The 18,213-nt window shown below is 39.7% G+C and overlaps 4 protein-coding genes across 4 annotated transcripts in view; 1 reads left to right on the top strand and 3 right to left on the bottom strand.

Moving 5' to 3' along the window:
* Nucleotides 1-5,763, top strand: part of nat10 (N-acetyltransferase 10) — a 12,075-nt gene extending 6,312 nt beyond the window's left edge. Inside the window, exons 16-29 of the mRNA XM_020624593.1 lie at nt 664-780; nt 1,186-1,287; nt 1,380-1,454; nt 1,539-1,655; nt 1,770-1,903; nt 1,983-2,031; nt 2,125-2,221; nt 2,305-2,412; nt 2,488-2,660; nt 2,752-2,871; nt 2,964-3,062; nt 3,518-3,591; nt 3,675-3,755; nt 5,336-5,763. Of these exons, the coding sequence (XP_020480249.1) occupies nt 664-780; nt 1,186-1,287; nt 1,380-1,454; nt 1,539-1,655; nt 1,770-1,903; nt 1,983-2,031; nt 2,125-2,221; nt 2,305-2,412; nt 2,488-2,660; nt 2,752-2,871; nt 2,964-3,062; nt 3,518-3,591; nt 3,675-3,755; nt 5,336-5,480 (1,491 nt within the window). The 3' untranslated portion in view covers nt 5,481-5,763. The remainder of the gene's footprint in view (nt 1-663; nt 781-1,185; nt 1,288-1,379; nt 1,455-1,538; nt 1,656-1,769; nt 1,904-1,982; nt 2,032-2,124; nt 2,222-2,304; nt 2,413-2,487; nt 2,661-2,751; nt 2,872-2,963; nt 3,063-3,517; nt 3,592-3,674; nt 3,756-5,335) is intronic.
* A 4-nt stretch (nt 5,764-5,767) lies between these two features.
* mapda (N6-Methyl-AMP deaminase) lies at nt 5,768-9,474 on the bottom strand. Its single transcript, XM_020624582.1, has 10 exons — nt 9,278-9,474; nt 9,021-9,151; nt 8,707-8,767; nt 8,529-8,616; nt 8,140-8,221; nt 7,845-7,971; nt 6,908-6,988; nt 6,685-6,823; nt 6,507-6,607; nt 5,768-5,981 (listed from the first exon to the last, which is right to left on the bottom strand). The coding sequence occupies exons 1-10, from the start codon at nt 9,320-9,322 to the stop codon at nt 5,790-5,792; spliced, it is 1,047 nt and encodes a 348-aa protein (XP_020480238.1). The 5' UTR covers nt 9,323-9,474; the 3' UTR covers nt 5,768-5,789.
* Nucleotides 9,475-10,374: 900 nt separating this feature from the next.
* Nucleotides 10,375-18,213, bottom strand: part of LOC109973640 (tyrosine-protein kinase CSK-like) — a 12,180-nt gene continuing 4,341 nt past the window's right edge. The window contains exons 2-13 of the mRNA XM_020623393.1: nt 16,806-16,903; nt 16,138-16,257; nt 15,854-15,966; nt 14,276-14,495; nt 13,524-13,617; nt 13,326-13,391; nt 13,054-13,153; nt 12,864-12,954; nt 12,708-12,781; nt 11,824-12,019; nt 11,644-11,730; nt 10,375-11,216 (exon numbers count right to left, since the gene is read on the bottom strand). Coding sequence (XP_020479049.1) covers nt 11,007-11,216; nt 11,644-11,730; nt 11,824-12,019; nt 12,708-12,781; nt 12,864-12,954; nt 13,054-13,153; nt 13,326-13,391; nt 13,524-13,617; nt 14,276-14,495; nt 15,854-15,966; nt 16,138-16,257; nt 16,806-16,820 — 1,386 coding nt within the window. The 5' untranslated portion in view covers nt 16,821-16,903 and the 3' untranslated portion in view covers nt 10,375-11,006. The remainder of the gene's footprint in view (nt 11,217-11,643; nt 11,731-11,823; nt 12,020-12,707; nt 12,782-12,863; nt 12,955-13,053; nt 13,154-13,325; nt 13,392-13,523; nt 13,618-14,275; nt 14,496-15,853; nt 15,967-16,137; nt 16,258-16,805; nt 16,904-18,213) is intronic.
* Nucleotides 16,825-18,213, bottom strand: part of edc3 (enhancer of mRNA decapping 3 homolog (S. cerevisiae)) — an 11,396-nt gene continuing 10,007 nt past the window's right edge. Inside the window, exon 8 of the transcript XR_002276848.1 lies at nt 16,825-16,903. The gene's annotated coding sequence lies outside the window, so the exon portion shown is untranslated. The remainder of the gene's footprint in view (nt 16,904-18,213) is intronic.

Below are 18,213 nucleotides of genomic sequence, written 5' to 3'. Positions count from 1 at the left end.
AACCGATCGACATCTTTGGCCATTACCGACCTGATGGAGGACATTACAAGTGCTATGGATGAGAAGAAATACACGATGGGAATATTTATTGACCTAAAAAAAGCATTTGACACAATCAATCATGAATTATTAATGGAAAAGTTAGAAAAATATGGGATTTTGTATTTCCATAAGTGGGGTAAAACTATGGAATAATTTAAGTGTAGACATAAAAAATAGTAATAGAATTGACGAGTTTAAACATAAATATAAAGGTATGTGTCAATCAAGATATATGCAAGAAGAGGTTTAATGATTAATTAGATGGAACATTGTGGGTGTGGTGTATGAATGTTAACACTTTGTAATAATTCTTTTGTATATTACTTTGTGTGGGTAGAAGTGAATCATTTACTGCTTGCAAACCAATGATGGTAAGATGATGTCATGGGGTAGGACTGGATAAGTCTGACTTCTTCCTACTCCATTCAAGCATGTACTAGGTATAAGCACATTGATATTGGATTATGTGTAAAATTATGTGTGTTGTCATATCAACTGTCTTGACATGCTTGAAAGAATAAATCAAGGTGGGATTTAACTTGTAATTAAATTCTGATTGATAGAGAACATTGTGTTGTGCACACAGTGTTATCATTGCTGACTCATTTTCTTTGGCTTCAGAATTCGCCCAATGACCTGCAGCTGTTGTCCGATGCTCCAGCTCATCACCTCTTCTGCCTGCTGCCACCTGTCCCTCCTACACAGAACTCTCTGCCCGAGGTCCTTGCTGTGGTGCAGGTAAGACACTTGAGACCTCTTAACTTCTGTTTTTAATATCTGCCATGCATTTAAAAGCAAAAAGTTGGAGTACTTTTAAAAGGATTTATCTCTTTTCCACAAGTTGAGCCCTTTTTATGTATGACATCTTACAGTAAATGTTAACTTGCTCTCAAGCTTTATTTAAAGATGCATTAACTAACTTTTTCCACTAATTTTTGACCATTGAGGGCAAAGAGAGAGTCGAAACAAACTGGAGCTCCTCTTCTTCCTCCATTGCTCTTTGTCCCTCATGTCTCTGAAATTATGTCATATGTGGTCCAAATTTGTGCTAAATCCTAGTTAATGCAGCTTTAAATCACAAAGGTACATAAGCTCCAGTCTGGTTTCATTTGGACTCATACACACCTGTGTTTGGCCCCTCAGGTGTGTCTGGAGGGAGAAATATCCCGGCAGTCCATCCTAAACAGTCTGTCCAGAGGGAAGAAGGCTTCTGGGGATCTCATTCCCTGGACTGTCTCAGAACAGGTACACACTGGTCACAAACCTTCTGACTAAACTGTTGCAGCTCATGTTTCCACAGTGCAAACACAAAATCTCTGCTTTTGTTCTCCTCATAGTTCCAAGACCCAGAGTTTGGCAGCCTCTCTGGAGGCAGAGTGGTGCGAATAGCTGTCAATCCAGATTACCAAGGGGTAAGAAGATGCAAAAGCCTCTGTTCATTTGTCCAGTTTTAATTAGTGTTTCTGTATATAACTGGTTTTCAAATTGTCCAACAGATGGGTTATGGATCCAGAACTCTCCAGCTGCTGCAGATGTACTATGAGGGCAAGTTTCCCACCATGGATGAGAACACACACTCACACCACAATGAGATCACTTCCGTCAGCAGTGAGGTAATGTAGGCAAAGAAAAATACACTCAGACAGTTTCCTAGATGAAATGCGAAAATACAACAGAGCTGAGTAGAGGCAGATTAAACATCCATGACACAAACTGTTATCATCTAGGCTGTCAGTCTTCTGGAGGAGGTTATCACGCCACGGAAGGAGCTCCCACCTTTACTACTGAAGCTGAGTGAAAGGAGAGCAGAGAGACTGGACTATTTAGGAGTTTCCTATGGCCTTACTGCACAGCTGCTCAAGTAAGTGCCATTAAATATGGTGAGAGGAGGTGGGCCATAATATTCTTAAAGATGTCAAACATGTTTTGCAATCTGACAGGTTCTGGAAGAAAGCAGGTTATACTCCAGTCTACTTAAGACAAACCCCTGTAAGTATAAAAACTTCTTTTGTTTTTAATACTGTTTTACATGTTTCTGTAAACACTGCTATTGTCACAGTTGGTGTGTGTGGTTGTATCTAGAATGACCTGACAGGAGAACACTCGTGTGTGATGCTGAAGGAGCTGAATACAGATGAAACCCCAGAGCAGAGCCAGTGGCCGTCTGCCTTCTGGAAAGGTAAACGTTCCTGCACTGCATCAGGAGATCTAGTTCGTTTGACACGTAGTACGGTCTGACTAAATGGTTTTGGTTTTCTTCAGATTTCCGCCGGCGCTTCCTGTCCCTCCTCTCCTACCAGTTCAGTGGCTTCCACCCGAGCCTGGCGCTCAGCATCCTGCAGAATAAAAAGTCCAAAGAGGAGACTAGCAGTAAGACTCTATTAACCAGAACGATCACGTCCTGGTTTCCCTTGCTCTGATCTGACTTGTCTCTTGCCTCCACAGTTCTCAGCAGCTCTGAGCTGGCAGTTCATTTCAGCCCTTATGACCTCAAACGTCTGGAGCTGTATTCAAGAAGCATGGTGGACTACCACCTAATCATGGACCTGATCCCAGCTGTGGCACGCATGTTCTTCCTCAGGCAGCTCGGTGACATCTCTCTCTCAGCAGCACAGTGTGTATGTTTCCCCACTGGCATGGAATTCCAGTTGTCCTTTGGCCTTTATCAGTTAGCTTATAAATGTTGACTGGCGGCTGACTGTTCTCTAGGCGTTACTGTTGGGGATAGGAATGCAGCACAAGTCAGTGGAACAGCTGGAGAAGGAAATTGATCTCCCAAGTTCACAGCTCTTGGGCCTTTTCAACCGTCTCATCCGTAAATTTGTGCAAGTAAGCTGAGCAAATCATATTGAAATGTAGCATTAAGGTGTTGTAGCGTTGTAATAACATTAGTACCTTCTATTGTTCTTACCACGTACTAGGTCTTTACCAGCATCCAAGAAAAGGCAATTGAGGCCCAGATGGTAGCCAGTAAAGATGTGACCATGGAGCCAACTGTCAGGAGCCTTAGCGATGACCTGGTGGGTGTCCTCTCAGCATCCAACTGTACAGCAGACTAAGTATTCACACGCCTTCACTTTTTGGCTCACTATAGGTTAATGAGCACAAATGCAAATTATTTGTAATTATACCAACACCACAAGTGGGCAAAAAGCAAAGGGGTCTGAATACTTACTGAAACAATTAGCCTTTTAATTATTTGATCACTACTTTTGATAGTTAATTGTGAAGCACAATGCCTCTGAAAACTGGGAAGATATGCCAATATTCTTTGTTACATACAAGTTTAATGTATTTGAGTTTTGAACTATTGATTGATAAAATAAGGAACTTAAACATTTAGATTTTTAGGACACCATGATGGGCTTTTTTCTGACATTTTATGGACCACATTAAAAGAAACCGCTACAGCTTTTCACTTCAAGCTACTTGTTTAAGCTTCTCTCAAGCAATGAATCCGTTCTCTCTCTAACAGACCGAAGCTGCCAAGGAGTTTGAGGAGAAACACAAGCAGGATATAGAGAAAGTGAAGGACATGGACCTTGAAGAGTGAGTATGAGGTTGAGAGGGTATCCTTGGTCTTTGTCTGAACAATATTCACTCTAGCTGTAATGACTTGTGTCTATTTTCAGGTACAGGATCCGAGGAGATGATGAGGAGTGGGACCAGGTGCTGAGGAAAGCAGGGACCACGGCCATAGTCAGCATAAAGAGGTACGGTGACGTTCAAGTTCTTTGGGTATACTGGGCCTCATTCACTAATATGTGCATAGAAATTATCTTACCTTGCACACCAAATAAGTGCCCACGCAAAAGTACTGCGAAAGACACGTGCGCAATGACTAGTTTTGTTCTTACCGTTGTGCATTATGTTTGTAAATCAGAATCATTCTACAATGACAGGCGTGGGCCTGCAGTTCGCACTTAGCATCCTGCCATGTTTCTGGTGAAATTGTCATAAATGTATAAATTCAATTATATGTTTATTATTTAGATGTGTCTGTATATTTTTGTCCTTGATACATGAGGGTCAGAATATTAGGAACACCTCTGAATATAGTGTAGTCCAGTACAACACCACCTTTAACTATGACCTCAATAATAAACATATAATTGAATTTATACATTTATGATTTCACCAAAAACAAACATTTTGAGCTTCATAAACACAGAAGTGGTGCAGTGAATTGCAAACAGTTGTCTCTAAGAAAAGTGGCCAGTGAGTGTATACTTGTTAGTAAGAACTAGGAGACTGGGACGGTTGATATTTTAATTATAAACATGATAGAGGAGGATGAAAGGATATTAACTTCATGGTTATTTAATAGGCTACATTTGGCCAATGCATGAAGTCTTAAATGGTATTATTAGAGTTGTCCCAATCCAGTTTTCTTTGCCCCGATACTGATCGCTTTAAAATTAAAGTATCTGCTATTATCAAACCTAGTCTTTACTGTATTTTTCAGGAGCTTCTTGATCCAAACACTGGATTAGGTCCTGGTTTCAAAATAAAGTTTATCTTAAATTATGATATGAATAAGTGGGAGCTGGACAACATCCAGAGAACTACAGATACTAACTACTACTTCATATCCAGGTCTGAACACAGTTGAAGTTTCTGTAGGCTCCCCTTGTGCGTCTTATGTACACCAAGCACCACCTATGTGCGAGTAAACCTGCACCTGGTACAGCAACGAGCACAAGCCTCCAACAATGTGCACACAAGATATTATACCCTGCGCAGCGTGTAATATCTTGTGTGCACATTGCTGCACACACTGCGCTTTCAGTGTAGACAAGCTTTAGTCTGGTGCTGCTACAACAGCTGCCAGCTCTTGTTAATGCAGCATTATTAAATAGTCAAACAGGGAAATTGAAACTGGACTAGTTATGCAAACCAGTATTTGGATCAAGAAGTGCCTGAAAAATCCAGTGTGCCAAACTAATTTAAATAGGTCAGATAGTTGATGAACATCTACTGTAAGTAAAGATAAGTTCTGGATTAGAATCAGTTTTGGGGCCAAAAACACTGGATCGGGACATCTTAGTTAAAACGTGCATTTGTACGACACTGGCCTTAATTATTTGTTCATACACATGGTTTGTGGCTGTTCTAAACTTGTTTGCAGATTATGAACATTTAGGTAAGAAAATGCTGATAAATTCAGCAATTGTCCACAAATAGTTTGTACTCAGGGTTTAAGCACAGAATTGTGGTATGCACTGTTTGGGAATGAGGCCCATTGTGTGGTTGTTGTAGAAACATGTTCACAATGTTGTCTTACTCCCAACAGTGACAAGAAGAGGAAGTTGGATGGGGGAAACTTACTCGAAAGCACTGGGGGACCCCAGCATGGGAAACTGAAAAAGAAGGACATGCAACACAGCAAATTCAAGAAGACCAAGGACAAGCATGGCAAATTTGGAAAGAAGGCGTGACAGTAAACAAAGCAACATCACTCTGTTCTGTACTTTGGAGAAGTTTGGATATCTCAGATGAACTGCAAAAAAACTAAAGAGCATTCAACAAGACTGGATAGCCAGTGAGGTGTTTTTTTTTTTTTATTAGAATTTGTTGCTTAGATTTGTTCTGTGTGCAGCCCTGTACAGACACTGTATAGCAGCAGAAAATTAACACTTGTACTAAATAAATACAATTTACTTTCACTTTTTAAAGGTTATCTTTTTGTAATGTGATTTCTATGGTTACTTGGAAAAAAAACCTAAACCTGAGGTATATGATTGAGGTCACTGGAACACCTGATGCTGTAGATCAGTCCACTTCTGTTTGAGCTGTTTTTTCATGGTCTCCGGTGCGAAGATGCAGTCTATGGCCTGCTGGGAAAGCTTCCATACAGCTTCACGACTGAGCCCAAAAGTGGTAGCTGCCAGCTGATATTCCTGAGACAGGTCCGTACAGAAGACCCCTTTATCATCAGTCTGGAATGTAACAAAGAAAAAAAATCTGTCACCAAGAACTTTAATTTTCTCACCAACAAGAGTGATCTTAAATTCTACTTAAATGCTATTTTTTAAAGGGGTGCTGCAGTAGTTCTGCAAATCAAAGTTGGTTCACTTATCGAGGGGAGTAGAACTCACTTGTAAAACAAGTTAAAATGCAGTCAGACCAAAATGCAACTGTGATGCAGCCAAAAGCAGAAAATAGCATGGGTAGGGTTGCAAACAGAACCTGCAGAACCTAGCATAGTTAGTGGGCTAACAACAGTAGCAGTAAGACACTCCTGTAAAAGAGTGTTAATCTCAATGAGGGGAAAGGGGTTTTAAGGCTGAGGGTGTTTAACAAACAGGAAGGGTATAATGGCAGATGCTACTGAGCTGCATCATGGGGCCTAGTATCTTCCAACTTTAAACTAATTCTGTTAATCTGCCCAATTAGTAAATTGTTAACGTGTCCTAGACATTTAAAAGAAAATGTAACTGCCTGTACATAGAGAGGAAACTTACACAAATTACACTTGGGTGTCCCAGCTGGTACCAGTATTTGAAGTGATGTTTAGAGTAACATGGCACAGTTTGTCCCTTAATATTTGATGTCAGACATAACTCTGCAAAAACACAAAGTTGAGAAATTAAAACCCATGTCAACATATTGTACAAGCCAAAGAATATGAATCAGTCTTACCCAGTGGGATGTTGTTCTTTAGCACTTTGTCAACAAGGCTTTGAGATCCACCCACTTCTGGATGCAAGAAGGTGCCATGACCGATCCTGTCTGGAGGAAGATTCAACAGCAAATCTGACTCCTCCTGCTGGGCTGGTACCTGCAACAGTTTTTGTAGTAACATCATTGCACTAGTACATAATGCAGCTAAAGTCAAATAATAAAAAGGATGCTACAGTCATACTTCTGAGAGGTGCAGTGACAACTTCAGGCCACAGTTCTTGGCCTTATGTAGAGCTGGAAGTAGATCTTTAGCATGTCCCACCTTAGAATGAAAATTACATGTAAGTATAGACATAATAGAGCAACAGCCCTTTCCTCCATGGCAGAAAAATGTTTTTTGTCTGATTTTGATGTCTCATAGATAGCTTTGATATGATCTGTTGATTTAATACAGTGCAACCCCACAACATTGCACTAAGTGGTGTTTAATTTGTATCAGAACAAAAACTGAAAATTTGTTCATGTCCATTTCAATAACTCTGCAATTTATTTCAATAAGGTTTAACTACATAAAACAACAAGGTGCCAATTGCAAGAACTACAGAGAAGCAAACACAAGAGACCCTGTTGATTCCATCAAACTACTATGAATTTCTTCATAAGTGACCTGTTTAAAGAGGATCTGTTTGTACAGCAGTGTACTGCTGCCACTCTGAGGAAAAAGAAAAGTTTGCTCATAATGAGATACTTTTCACAAAACAATATTTTTCATGTTAAAACAAGATACTGTATTTTTTCATGATAACTTCAGTGAAATATAGTTTCACATTTATGGCTCAAAGAGCCATCTAATATTATAACACACACGCTAGGAAGGATCATATCACTTTTACTACCTAATGTGAGAAAATAGAGTATGTCCTTATAATGAGAAAACAAAGTATGTAGGTTGTAATAACATGAAAAGTATCATGTTTTACCATAAAAGTGTCTCATAAAATGAGAAATGTTTGTTTCAACTAGAAAAGAAGCCTATTTTTTCTCTTCAGGGTGGCAGCGATGTACTACTGTAGTTTTGATTTTAATGACACATTATGCTAAAAATTGTATTTTTCTTTTCACGAGTATTTTTTATTTGTTACTTCCCACCTCTACAAGCCCCAAACTGGTTAACTGACCTTTGGATCGCCACTCAGGTCGAGTCCCACTACCAAACCATCAGAGGACAGCAGGAACTCCTCAGCCAGCTTCACTGTCTCCATGGCAACTTCAGTCCCATTCCTGCGGTCAATCGCCACCAGAAACCTTCACAATAAATGGGCATGTTTAGTAAAACTAAAGTAAAACATTATGCAGTATTTTGGTTTTATCATTGCCTTGTTATGATAGTGGGAATGTCCACCAGAGCCGCACCTCGTACACCTGAAATACATTTCTATACATGTTGTACTTTACAATATAGGCTACGCCTACCTGACATCAATGTCCACTCCCTCATTTTTACACTGCTGGATAGCGTTGATCACAGTTTCAACATATCTCTTTTTTGTCAATCCTAGGAAAAGATGATTAATTCCTATAATTTCCCACAGGCCAAGGTGACATCTTCACATCTTGTTTTATCATCAAACAGTCCAAAACCCACATGCAGTATAAGAAGCTTAAAACAGGAAATATTTGGCATATTTGCTTAGATAATGACCATAATGATTACTCAAGAAGATTAACAGATTAAAATTAACCAATGTTTTCTGGTGATTGACTGATTAATCCATTAATTATCCATCTCAATTCTACTTTGGCAAAACAATCCTCATGATAAATTATACCATCAAAATATTAGATATTATGAACTTCTTCACCTGTGTTGATCCCCTCCCTTGGGGTACTCCTCAACTCTAAATATCTGACACCATCAGCCGCAAACTCCCTGATAACATCTGTAGCAACCTCGAAGAAGAAAAAAAAACATCTGTTGCTGGTATTCTGAACAAAATGTGAGAGACACAACAAACGTTGATGTGAACAGCTATTCCTCACCATCAGGATATCCTCCTCTGTGTCCACCAGCTGATGGATGACCTTGAAGACCTGAAAACACCTGCGGATATGCGCGTCATGTTGTTTTAATGCTGGCCCCCTTTAACAAAGACCCCCTCGCCATTGTCTGTGCGAATACAGCTTTCTTGCTATTGTGCACTCGGAAAAAACATCCACTACAAACACCATTAGGTTTATTAATATGAATGAATTACGGATTAGCTGCTAATCAACTACACCTGTACGATTTCAAACAGCGCCGCTAGCTCTCGTAGTAAACATTGGAATAATTATAGACGGAAAGTTATACACACTCATCCAGTGTCCTCCGCTGGCCTTTGCCGATAGCCGTCATGCTATGTTCAACGTTTAGGTGTGGTTTTCGACTGATGAGTTTCTCCATGGTCCGGACGCTGACAGAACCATTGAGATGAGCATGGAGCTCCTTGTGACAGTTAAAACGCTGACGTTAGCATGTAGGTTAGCTAACAAAAACGTTAAAAACATTTACTCAATATAACGCTGTTTTCTTTAAGTGAAACATTCGCATTATTTTTTTTTTTTGACATACCACTTTCGGCAGCTCCCGATAAAAGACATCAGCCTCATTATCCATCACAAAGTTAAAGATTGAGCTAACTATGGTACAAAGCCCCGAGTTTCTATGGTCTGTAACTGACAAACCGCCTGTTTTCAGTCTACATTTTCCTGTTGCACCATCAAGTGCAACAAAGAAATAAGTCCCTTGTTTGTAGAGTCATGGTTCCGCTATGTCAAAGCGCTGCTCTACAAGCTTGTAGTTTTGATATCTTTTCATTTATTAATTTTATGACCGGAACTGCCTTCTCACCTTAATAAGGAAGCCTTCAAAGTCGATCAAATGTCACATTCACTTAACGAGGTTTAGCCTCTTGCGCCCACGCCCACCCAATTTTAATTTTAATCAGTTTTCTAGTGCAACCACTAGATGGCACAGTTTCTTCCATTATACTGTATACTGCACTTGATCTCAGTCATTTTTTAACCGGTACCACTCTCTAATATGGCACCAATTATAAAGGCCTAATGAGTTGCACTGCTCTATTATCAGTTAGTAAATCATTTACTGATGTTTTAGATTATAGATTAATTACAACTTGTGAAAAATCTTCCTCCAGCATGCACATTTAAATTGTGTGACCACTCCACCTTCTGAATCAAAGTCTATTTATGTACAACTTAATAATATAGGTCAACTGTTCTGTGACGTGTAGGCTCTCTCTCAAACAGTAAATCACATTGTAAAAGTACAGCATCTATATGTAGAGGTGTAGAAGAAAGTAGAAAAAACAATATAAATTCAAGTAAATAATCTCAAATTTGTTCTGGTACCAATTTTAAGTGTAATAGTACAGATAGTACAGCACATTTGAATACACTGAAACCACTATTTTTTACTGCTACAATATTAAATGATAAATATTTTAAATTAAAAAACACATGAAAAAGTACAGGTATGTTAAAATCACAATCATCCCAAAACTATTTTCAAAATTAATTCCTTTTTTATTGTTGAAAATGGCAGCAGTGCATGTATTATTTCCTTTTCTCATATGGTTAATGTCAAGAATTTAAAAATAATTTTTTGATGTCAGAAAAATCTGTACATGGGAATAATGACTCTATAACTCAGCTGAATAGTACTGTTGTATTAGTAGTAAACTTGTTTCATCTTTTTATCTTTTTAACGGAGGGATCCAAAAGAAGACATACTGTACTTAAAATTACATAACCATTAACAAATACAGCTGCATAGTTATTTTAACTTAGTCATTTTGGCAAAATCATTCAACAGTTCATGCACAAAAGGTGTACCTAGAGACTTAAAAAAAACAACCTTAAAATCCTACTTCTAAACCATGGATTAAGCGAGTGTAGTCAAGGGGTGTTATGGTCTATAAGTTCATAAAGACGGAATGATGTCACCAACATGACCAAGGATATCAATGTAAAGGGCATAAAAGTTTATAAAAACAGGTCAAGGCACTGTGCATCTGAGGCAGTGCTGTGCTCTAAGAATAAGACCCATCGATGTGACAATAACTCACTCTTGATAGCAGAGTGCAGAAGATTAAACTAGAGCATCTGAGCCACTATTTAAGTCACTGCAGTTTCACCTGACATATCAGTGAAACCTATATTTTGACAGTTGTAATTAACAGTTAATGAAAAACCTATTTGTTGTTAACTTTGTCAGATAATAGTCCATGCAATCCATTTTTTTCCATCCAGGGTTTATGGTCCGAGAGAGAAGAGGAAAGTCACTTTTCATTTCTGTCAGATTTCTCTTTTTTTTTACCCATCCCTTGGTTGATGTGTTGTAGCCACTCCTTCAACATCTGAAAGCTTGGTCGAGAAGCAGGATCCAGGTTCCAGCACTGTTTCATGATGTTATACACCACTTCAGGACAGCCATCTGGACAGTCCATTTTGTATCCCTTCTCCACTCGAGGCACTACGTCTTTTAATGGCTACAGAAAAGAGTCAAGTTGTCGGTACGAAGTGTTTGACACAGTGACAGTGGAAAATAGACAACGAAACCTATATTCTGTCTGTTGAAATCTTAAAATGCAACAATACTTTAAAGAACAGAATATACAAAAATTTTACTCTTCAGTTCAGCCTCTTCTGTCTTTATTTTTTTATTCACTGAAACCTGTTGTCTTTAAAAACAAAAACCTGTTAAGACTACAGACATAAAAGACATTTGTGTCTTATTTAAAAGCCTCAAAGCCATATCACCTTTATGCCCATAAGCATAATAAAATAATACATCCTCAAGAAGCAGTGTTATAGGAAATAGTCTCGTGTGTAAACGCATTGCTAACTGATCATTCACTCTTAATTCCTCCCTAATATTTTCTGTATGCCTCTTTCCAGAAAGATATTGATACTTACAATTCTTGGGTAAGGTACTCGGCCAAAAGAGAAAATCTCCCAAAGCAAAATACCGTAGCTCCAAACGTCTGATTTGGTGGAAAATTTCTGTCAATGAAAACAAAAACATACATTTCAGTGTTATCTTTTTTCCACTGTGTAGGTACACATGGCAAAGCGCACAACTCCACAACCCTGTACCTTTTCTCTGAGGGCCTCTGGTGATGTCCACTTCACAGGTAGCTTAGCAGTATCCTGAGTAGAAGTGGCCTCCTTGGTCAGACCAAAGTCACTGACTTTGGCAATGTTGTCGTCTGACACAAGAACGTTTCGGGCTGCTAAGTCTCGGTGGACAAAATTATTGGCCTCCAGATACGCCATGGCTTCACAGACGTCTCTGTGCAAGTACAGAAAATAAAAGTTCAAAACTTGAAAGATGTCTCCTTGGGCTTAAGTATGTGCTGAAGAATCTGAAAAGCACATTGTGGAGTTTTCTTGCAGACATAATTGTTAAAATATTGCTGTGAAACATTGCTTCCTTTTATGCTGCATTATCATCGTCACCAACTGCTGAGGTACATAATTGTCTCAAACTGAGAGACAACATTCAGCTGTTCTTGTCCTTTTCATTTGGAAATAATGGCCTGTTTTGAGGTAGACCTACATGCATGTCTAATTCGCAAACATCTTAAAGCAAAAGTAAATCTAGTTTTCAGCCCGAGTATGATGTTTCCAAAGCCTCAGCAACTTCATAGCATAATTAATAAATAATAAAAATATCTACATATGGAAAAAAGATAATAAAGCATTAGGTAGCTGCATGTCCAAACATAAACGTAAGACATTGGACTGCAATCATTTTGTTGCAATATTGTGTTGCAATAAACACCCACTTACTACATTTGCATTTTCATCTTCTACAGCTGATAGAGCATTAGCTCACCCCCATGCTTTTGTGCATGCTGGTAGAACAAAAAATACAAGCAAACCTGTGACCTCAAAATGCAACTAATAGTCAAAAACTCTACAGTCACCCTTTGCTACAGTATAATTACTTGATGGTACACAATTGCAGAAATACGCACAGTGCAAAATTAAGGAGCGCATCTCCGCCAAGTACTGTCCGGCCTCTTGAACGTAAGTAGTCGACCAAACAGCCCTGAAAAAGACAAACAAACACATGACTACTTCTTTACTTTATTCTGAAGTTGACAAGTGATCAGACAGACGGAGCCACCTACCTTTGCCATGTACTCAGTCACTATATACAGACTCCCATTCTCTTCTACTATCACCCCGAGCAGCTGCACCAGGTTATTGTGATGTAGTTGCCTGAGTAAGGAGAGGCGCATAGAGATGTGTTATTTTGGGTTTGAGTTTCTAAAAAAACAAACAAACAAAAAAAAAAACTAAACATTTAAGGTTCCTTACGTCATGACAGAAGCCTCTGCAATAAAGGCCTGGGCTGTAGCATCATTTTTTATGCACTTCACAGCTACTTTAGTACCTCTGTAGTCTCCCACCTTGACATCTGGAATGATCAGAGATGGTAATGCATTAAAACTATTTGGGAAATTGCATTTGTCTGACCCTGAGAAGAAAAAATAGATATAAATCTAGCAGGCAAACTTGTGAAATGTTCACAACAGGACCTGTTAAATGTTACAGCGTAAACTTCAGCCAAAGTTTAAATGTGAACTTGCCTCCAAACTCTCCTTTTCCAATAACCTGCTGTAGCTTGAGCTCCTTTCTGCTCAACGACCAGCCGCCTGTTGGCCATTTAAAGAGGAAACGGCATGTAGGTGAAGTGTAACAGGATCATACATGCGTCTCATAAACATAAAGGCTACAATGTCATAGTAGCATGAAATATACAGTACAAGTCTGAAACTGAGCCTTACTCCTGGAAAACTCATCCTGAGCGGCCACTGTGCCTTCCTCTATCTTTGGCTTGATTAGTTTGGTGCACAGGCCGTCTGCATCTTTGGTGTAGTGCTGAAAAACAAAGAAAGAGACAAATTAAAAATAACCAGGAGAAACAAAGAGGTGCTTTTCTCCACAACAATTCAAATAAGAACTCTCTCTGGACATCTCTTAGGACCTCGGAAATGATATAGCGTGGCTAGTCCCCCCCCCCCAACTTTGTATTCTTAATTTATGCACTTGTCTTTTCTGCTTGTTCTTTTGTACTGATGTTATTTCAGCACTAACAGGGCTTCAAATAAAATACATGACACAAAAGCCTCCACCATTAGCAGTGTCTGGGCAAATGACAAGAAATAATGGCCATGTGACAAGATTTTCCCTTACGTAGGTCATACTGTACTTATACACACCTAGTTTTCTCAGTAGAACAAGTAGTATTCAGCTGTTCAAAATGAGCAATTCACACAGGAAAAGCAGTCACTCTGAGAGTAAAAGGCCTGGTGTCTTTTTTGAGGTTAGAGCTCTGAACTACTGTAGGCTGTTCACTCTTCCTCTTTGACACTTCCTGTTCATTATTTGTTCCAGGAACTCTATGCAGTATGCGATAGAGACAGAAAGACAGACTCTACCACAAGAAAATACTTACAGCAGAGAAACATTCAATATAGCAGCGCAGCTAAGAGTAGAAACAACTATTTATGAAACAAAATCTATTTTTATGTCTTACCTCAACCAGCTGCATGAGGTTCTCAAAATACTCCTCTTCATCGATAGTGAGTTTGCCATCATGGTAGATGATGCGGTAGTGCTCCACCTTGCCATCGCAGCTCACACACAGGGTGTAGTCGCCCGGGAAGTTGGTGCTCTCTCGCACTAAGAACAGGCCTGTTTCAGGAGGGTGAAGCAACTGCTCTGCCCAGTCCCGTGTTATTTTCCCATGGAACCATCTGGGTGTGAAAAGACAGAGAGGCATCATGAGAAAGTTGAACAAGAATCCTTATAATGACCCAAATATACAGACTGTAGAGACCAAATGCTTGAAACCTACTGGATCATTTCTGCTGATTTTCTTTGTATCAGTCATTAGAGTATATTACACATAACATTAAATTTCCTTCCTCCTGTTTTACCCATTTCTACACCTATTTTTAGTCATTTCTAAAGCATGGCTTGATTTTATCTCAGCTTTAAGTTTTAAACCATATGCTTAACAACTTGGATAATTCAGGCTTTTTAAAAGTCTTTAATATGGTTAGTCACTTATTATTTTTACAGAGACTGTCCACTGTATGTGGGATGTCTGCGGCTGTTTCAGGAGACATTCGATAAACAGATACTGTTTCCAATCAGAGGTACAGATTACTGCATTTTGGATATCCACTGTGACCAGTTTTATTTTTCAGAGGGTCACAGAAAGTACAGTAAATTTATTTGCATCAGTCTAAACATCCCCCAGAAAACACCAAAAAGCTGAGACAAAGGCTTATTTTCCTCCACCAAAATAGAAGCAGCTTCCCTCTGAGTTGTAGGAAATGGACTGCTGAAGCAGTTTTCTTTTTCAGGTCTCTATCACAAAGCACAATTTTATAAATACAAAGCAGTCTCCACTCCGAGGCCCCCAGATCCTCTTAGATTTAATTACTGGTGGGCTTTACAATTTTGAGAACTGCATTTACTTGGTGTTCCTTGATGTGTATTTGTTTGTACATTACTTTTCAGTGCACTTGTAAACAAGATTTTGCTGTTCAAGAGAAGGGATGCTCGGTCACATAAGAGATAGGTCTGTGAACATGCACACTGATGATTCACAGGCAGTGCTGGGTAGATAAGGGGTAAAAGGAGCTCAACTAGGGCATTTTCAGTTTCATAACTATTTTTTGTCAAAGTGCACCATAAATATCATTCATACACATAAGTACATGTATGCAAATGGAAACCCATCAGAAACAAATGAGGAGATTTTTGAGATTATTTCAGTCTGACAGAAAAGAAACAACAGGAAACTGTGCAGAGCTCAGGGAAACACAGGAGTGCACTGCAATTACGATACAGTCTGACCCAGCTGTGGTCTCCATTCAAATAACTACAGCGTCACTGCCATGACAAACAGGCCATCTGCCTTCAGCAACCACACAGCCATAGGGCACAGCTGAGCTATTTTAGCAATTTTAGTCAATCGCCGCAGACACCACACAAAGCTAGTGGTGGCTGCCTTTCAAATATCGACAGTATATACTGTAACCAAACCTAACATTATTACATTGAACATCAGAACTTAATAAACCACCATAATCTTTGTACTCACGGCATTAGACTTAGCTTGCCTCCACTTTTCACACCTTCCCTTTTCTGAACATAGTTGGCTGGAATTGTTCCCTCACGACCAGCAGCATTTTTAGCTTTGTACCAGTTTGGATCCTGAAACACAAAATGTCAGAAATGGCGAAAATGAATAAATATGAATGAGGAGTAAGTAATATAACAGTCAACTCATTTAATGTCTGGTCACACTGATGAGAACTCAAAAAGCAAAACTGAATCGTTACAGGAAGACAGACTAGGCCAGAAATGTAGCATATGAAACATTACCTTTGTGACAACAATGATAGTCAACACATCGCCTCTGTTAAAGGGCAGGTCCTGCTCTGATGTGCCTTTGAAGTTGTACCTGGCTACACACTCTGTGCCCTGTGGCCACGGAGTCGGAGTCTGCAGGAAGATCGCTAATTAGTAAGCAAATTCAATTTCCATCTGTGTATCTGACATTTGACACATACTGTATGCTGCGTTAGCACTATCAGAATCTAATGAGCGGTATACCCCATAATTCCCTTAACATCACTGAGCATAGCTGATGCAGACGAGCCTGCTTTGTATTTCCATTGTATTTTCTCACTGTTTAGAGGAGGGAGGGGCTGCTCCTCCAGTCAGATGTGTCTACTTTGCACACTGTGCTTGTAATGCTAATGCTAGAGCTGTGAAGTGTGAAGATGCAGACATTTAACCAATCACTGGCAACTGTTCTGTATGCACGCAGCCCCTCCTCCCTCATGTTCCTGGTACTTGATTTTAGTACTACTTCCTAAGCGGTGCTGAAATTTAGCTCCCGGAATGCACCTCTAAAGCAGGTGCACTGTAGTGGAAACAAACGCAGAACCCGTGACAAGTGTTGCTTGGCACAACACGTTTCGGTAGATTCCTATAGTGGAAAAACCCCTATACAGTACCAATGTTTGTACTCTAGAGGCCTGTCTTACCTGGACCTCTGTCATGGTGAGCTGGTTAAATCCTCTCACAGCTGAGGTTTTCTAGCTGCTATCATTAGAGCTAGTAAACACACACACACATACAGTACCTAAGAAGAGAAACAAAGTTGAATTAGTATGACACCCCTGCTTCTAAGGTAGCCACAATCAAATTGTCAGCAAGACAGTGAATCTGTGGTTTTGCCGTGCAGGACTGCATGGTAATTCATAGCGAACTCCATCAGTAAAAATAACTTGTTCATACAGAAAGCAGAAGTGACAACCTTTTTTAAACTCACACTTTCACAACTGTAGCAAAATGTTTCCATGACACAGTAGCATAGTACTGTATGTCCATAAAGACAGACTTTTAGTAGGTGGATGGGCCAAAAACGCAAATTAAAAAGTCAACGAATGAAAAAATAAAACTTTATATTTCAAATAACAACCCTGTCCATTTTAGGTCTGGTTCTCAGGAGGGGCCCCGGTGACTGATCCTTGTAAGAATCATGACAGCGCTCTTCAATGCTGGAATGCAAACTTGTAGTGAGATCTGACCGCCCCGAGGGACTCATCCAGCCCCGAGTTTCTTTACATCAATAAACCAGCCATTGTGGCAGTAACCTTAGGCTTGAGTCCCCAAGGCAGTGTTTCTATGATACATACACAACATGTCAGAACTGAGGTGTTACACACAGTGAAATGATGACCTATGGATAAAGTGGTACTCAACCCCCCCTCCCCCCTCCCAGACCTCACTTCCTGTATCAGTTCCCATGAAGAGGCGACTGGACTCAATGGTCAGGGAAAGTCCTGGCTCTGATAGATCTGCCCCTTTATATGAAGTCACATCCTTTGACATGGTCATTACTAATACAGTCACAGTACAAGAGATCAGATGTAACATAATCCAATAATAGGGTGGGGGTCTAAGAAACATGAGAGACAACACCTCTGCTAACTGTTCCTTTAAAAGTATGTTTCCTCCATTGAAAAACACACAGTAATCTGGTGTGTGCCACACATTTGAATGAATAACCAGCCCCTTCACAGGCACCAAACTAAAAACTCCCATGTGTCCCACAGAGGACTGTTATCACCCACTATGATAGGGATATGGCGGATGTCGTTCCCCGTGGAGTACTGCAGCTGTCTTCCTGTATCAAGGGACAAAACTATCTAGACACACTTCCCATGCCCATCAACCCAGAGAGAACATCCCCACTTTCCCTCTGCTAATCACAAACCACCTTTTCTATGTGCAAAAGGTCACAAGAAAACCAAAAATAAGAATCCACAGCCACACTAGCAGCTTTGTGAGACTAAAACAATCACTGCAGAGAAACTGTTAGATGGATACACCTAAATTTTGCCTTATGTCATGTTCATATCATGTGTGATGGATGGCGGAGATGGGAAA

This window comes from Monopterus albus, unplaced genomic scaffold (assembly GCF_001952655.1).
Source record: "Monopterus albus unplaced genomic scaffold, M_albus_1.0 scaffold7.1, whole genome shotgun sequence".
Taxonomy (NCBI): Eukaryota; Metazoa; Chordata; class Actinopteri; order Synbranchiformes; family Synbranchidae; genus Monopterus; species Monopterus albus.
This window is presented reverse-complemented; position numbering and strand designations above follow the sequence as displayed.

What these genes read in the sequence shown, in the direction of transcription:
- mapda (XM_020624582.1), bottom strand. Translation starts at nt 9,322, where the DNA reads ATGGATAATGAGGCTGATGTCTTTTATCGGGAGCTGCCGAAAGTG. An exon ending in CAGCGGAGGACACTGGATGA is followed by an intron (nt 8,768 to 9,020) that starts GTGTGTATAACT and finishes GCATATCCGCAG; the next exon opens with GTGTTTTCAGGTCTTCAAGG. An exon ending in GGAGTGGACATTGATGTCAG is followed by an intron (nt 7,972 to 8,139) that starts GTAGGCGTAGCC and finishes TTTATTGTGAAG; the next exon opens with GTTTCTGGTGGCGATTGACC.